Source organism: Aspergillus stella-maris, assembly GCF_047715825.1.
Source record: "Aspergillus stella-maris strain CBS 113639 unplaced genomic scaffold BDV14scaffold_39, whole genome shotgun sequence".
NCBI classification, from domain to species: domain Eukaryota; kingdom Fungi; phylum Ascomycota; class Eurotiomycetes; order Eurotiales; family Aspergillaceae; genus Aspergillus; species Aspergillus stella-maris.
In genome coordinates, this window is record NW_027396833.1 from 301753 (window position 1) to 304712 (window position 2960).

Here is a 2960-nt window from a genome sequence, read left to right on the forward strand (position 1 = left end):
ACCTACTAGTGCTAAGCTTTCTATTATATTAGATTGCTGGACCTCACCCTTTTAACAGGCATTTATAGCTATTACAGGCTATTTCATGGATTATGACTGGAACTACCAAGAGATCTTGCTAGGCTTCGAGCCTCTTTATGGGCAACATACTGGAGTTAATCTAGGCTTAGTTCTCTTCAAGCTTCTTTAAAAGCATTAGATTAAAGACCAGGTCTTGACAGTTACTACTAATAATGCATTTAACAACTTCACATTAATGGATAGTATCCAAGACTCTCTCCAGTCACTCGAGGTACCTAACCAGTTACCAATTATTTGCATACCATGTATCACACATATTATTTAACTTAGTTTGAAAAAACTTCTTGGTTAAATAGAAGTGGATCCAAGAAATAATAGAGAAGAGTTAGAATGGGCTGAGAGAGATAATGGGACATGGCAAGAGAACCAAGAGATTGTGCATACCCTTAACAAGGTAAGGTCCTATCTCTTCTGCTGTCCTCACTACTAATTATATAGAAGATTTAACAACTAGCAATCTTTATTAATAAGAGCCCCTACTGTTCTAGTACCCGCCGGAGGGGCACCCACTCCCGGCTTTTCGTCCGTGCGCCCCATACAATCCCGCTACGGCCGGCGCGAGCCACCTGTCCCGCTATTCCTGGTTTCCCGCCACCAATCATGATCAAGCCTGGATTTGGCACCTGCTCCACTTTCTCATGTTTAATATGGTCAGGATCGTCCTGCTAAAGCATTAACGGGACCTTGAGGTATTCTAGGAGACAGGTCTGGATATCGCAGAATCATGGCCCTATAGATACCCTTGGTGGAAATTTCACCCCCGGTTGAAATTCCCGCCCAGTCATGCCCGTCAAGCCCTTGGCGGCTTGTTTAGCTGGCTGGGCTGTCATGCTCCCCTGACCATGCCAGGCATAATCCTTACCATCCTTCACATGCTCGTCCGGGCAGGTTGGGCATGTTTAGTATGGAACATCCTTTTTTTCTCTAGCATTATCATGTCACGCTGGCGCAGTGCCTGATTAATTGGCTGCTGTTAGTCCTGGTGTTCTAACACATTGCTACTACTCCCAAAAGAGATCTTGAAACATGCTTTGCTTTTTTTCAAGATTATATTACACATTGGCAAGGAGAAGAGGCATTTAAGGATTAACCTATAGTTATAATTCTCTACCAACCGTGTATCTTTTAATATAAACCATCTATTATAAACATTAACTACCTGGCTGTTATTCTTTAAACATGGCTTTATTACCAGCCCCACAAGCGCTATTCCCCCGCCAGTGGCCAACCCTCCCTCTTTATCTGGACTAGGGAGAACATGTGGCCATCTGCACCCTTTGCCAATATGCAATCTTGACTAATTAAACCCAAGCTAGTAGCCACTTTTGCAAGTGACATTAGATCCCCAGCCACCAGTGACGGCACCTGGATGAGTACCTCCAGACACATTAGTTCTAGAGTGGCTCGGCTTTAAAGCCCTGGCCCCATGGATCCCTCCAGCACCCAGCCCTCCAGGTTCTGTCCGGCTTCCAGTGCATTAACTGTCTCTTCTGCAGTACCAGCCTGGACCTGATTTATTGGCACCTGAAAAAGACCCACCTGGTAGGAAGTGCTGGCTGGTATTTTAACCTGGACCCTTTCTACCAACCAGTCCTTTTCTAGACCTGGACCTAGTCCCGCGTGATAACTGCCTATTGGGTGATTTACCACAGCCCTAAGAGCCCCAACCTAGGAATAGCTCAAGTAAATACTCTGGTAGGTAGTGCGGGTTCCACCGTGAATCTGGCCCTCCTCCAGGAGGTTCAGGCGCGGGAGTCCCGCTACCAGGCGGCACGGCGGGAGATGGAGCTCCTGCACCACACCGGCACGGCAACTTATAAGGGCACGCGGCCATGGCTGGAGAGGACTGGCTGGATCATGACCTACCAAGGGGTACCGCGGAAAATCCTCAAGTGGATGATGCAGCTTCCATCCCATGCCTTGACTGTCCATGGGCTCCCATTGGGAGAGTACCAAGGTCGGCAGCTTATTAGCACCGCCGCCAATAAGAGGTATATCTTGTACCTTTACCATGCCTTGGATCCCGTGTTGGACTGCTGCGAGGAGACGATGCGACATACAGGATATTACATCCGGACCTGGCTAAAGAGCCATCTACCCGATCAGCCATCCCGACAGCCCTTTGGCCCACTGGCAACCGTGGCTGGTTAAAAATGCTACTATCAGACGTGGACGCAGTTCTTGGTATTTACCCTGCGGGTCTTCCACCTTAAGCCAGGCCTGTCCCAGCAGGCCCTTAGGCTCCAGCTGCACCCCTAGCATTAACAGGAACTGCAGCAGATCTGGGATTAGTATATCCTTAATATTGGAAGCCACACTTTACCATAGTATAGGGCTTAAGAGACAGGATTGGCTCCACCTGCTATAGAAGCAGCAGCAGTAGCATGGCCCAGTTCCCTAATAGTGGCAAGCAAGCAGCCTGGCCTGGGGCATCCCTGCCAGGAAATAGTAGTGGTCGTGATTCCACCCTAGAGAGCACCTGGGGGTGACTTGGAGGAAGAGCATCCTGTCCAGGGAGGGGTTAATAAAGTATTAGATAAAGAGGAGAGCACCTATTAGCCATCTTCCCCAGAACTGGAACCAGGCAGGGATCTTGGTAATAGCAACAGCGAGAATCTTAGTTATGTCCATCTGGGAACAAATAATGGTGCCCAAGATCCTTCCAAGAATACAACTACTAGCGATTCCATTCCCCATACTAACCTGTACCCACCTCGGCTACTGGAGACCCTGTTCCAGCTATGTATGTTACTCAGCCTCCAGGAGTTTCACAATGGGCAGCCATAGTTGAGTCTCCTGGTCTACTTTAGCGGGGTCCTTGGGATTAGCATGGATGGAGAATTCTTCCTCCCAGCACGCAACTTTACCACCCATCTTTT

The 2960-nt window shown here is 48.4% G+C and overlaps 1 protein-coding gene across 1 annotated transcript; it reads left to right on the forward strand.

Moving 5' to 3' along the window:
• Positions 1–1863: 1863 nt before the first annotated feature.
• On the forward strand, positions 1864–2232 carry BDV14DRAFT_201695 (uncharacterized protein; the record flags this gene model as incomplete). The annotated part of the gene is made up of 1 exon (XM_073773828.1): positions 1864–2232. The coding sequence occupies one exon, from the start codon at positions 1864–1866 to the stop codon at positions 2230–2232; it is 369 nt and encodes a 122-aa protein (XP_073626689.1).
• Between the last annotated feature and the right edge of the window lie 728 nt (positions 2233–2960).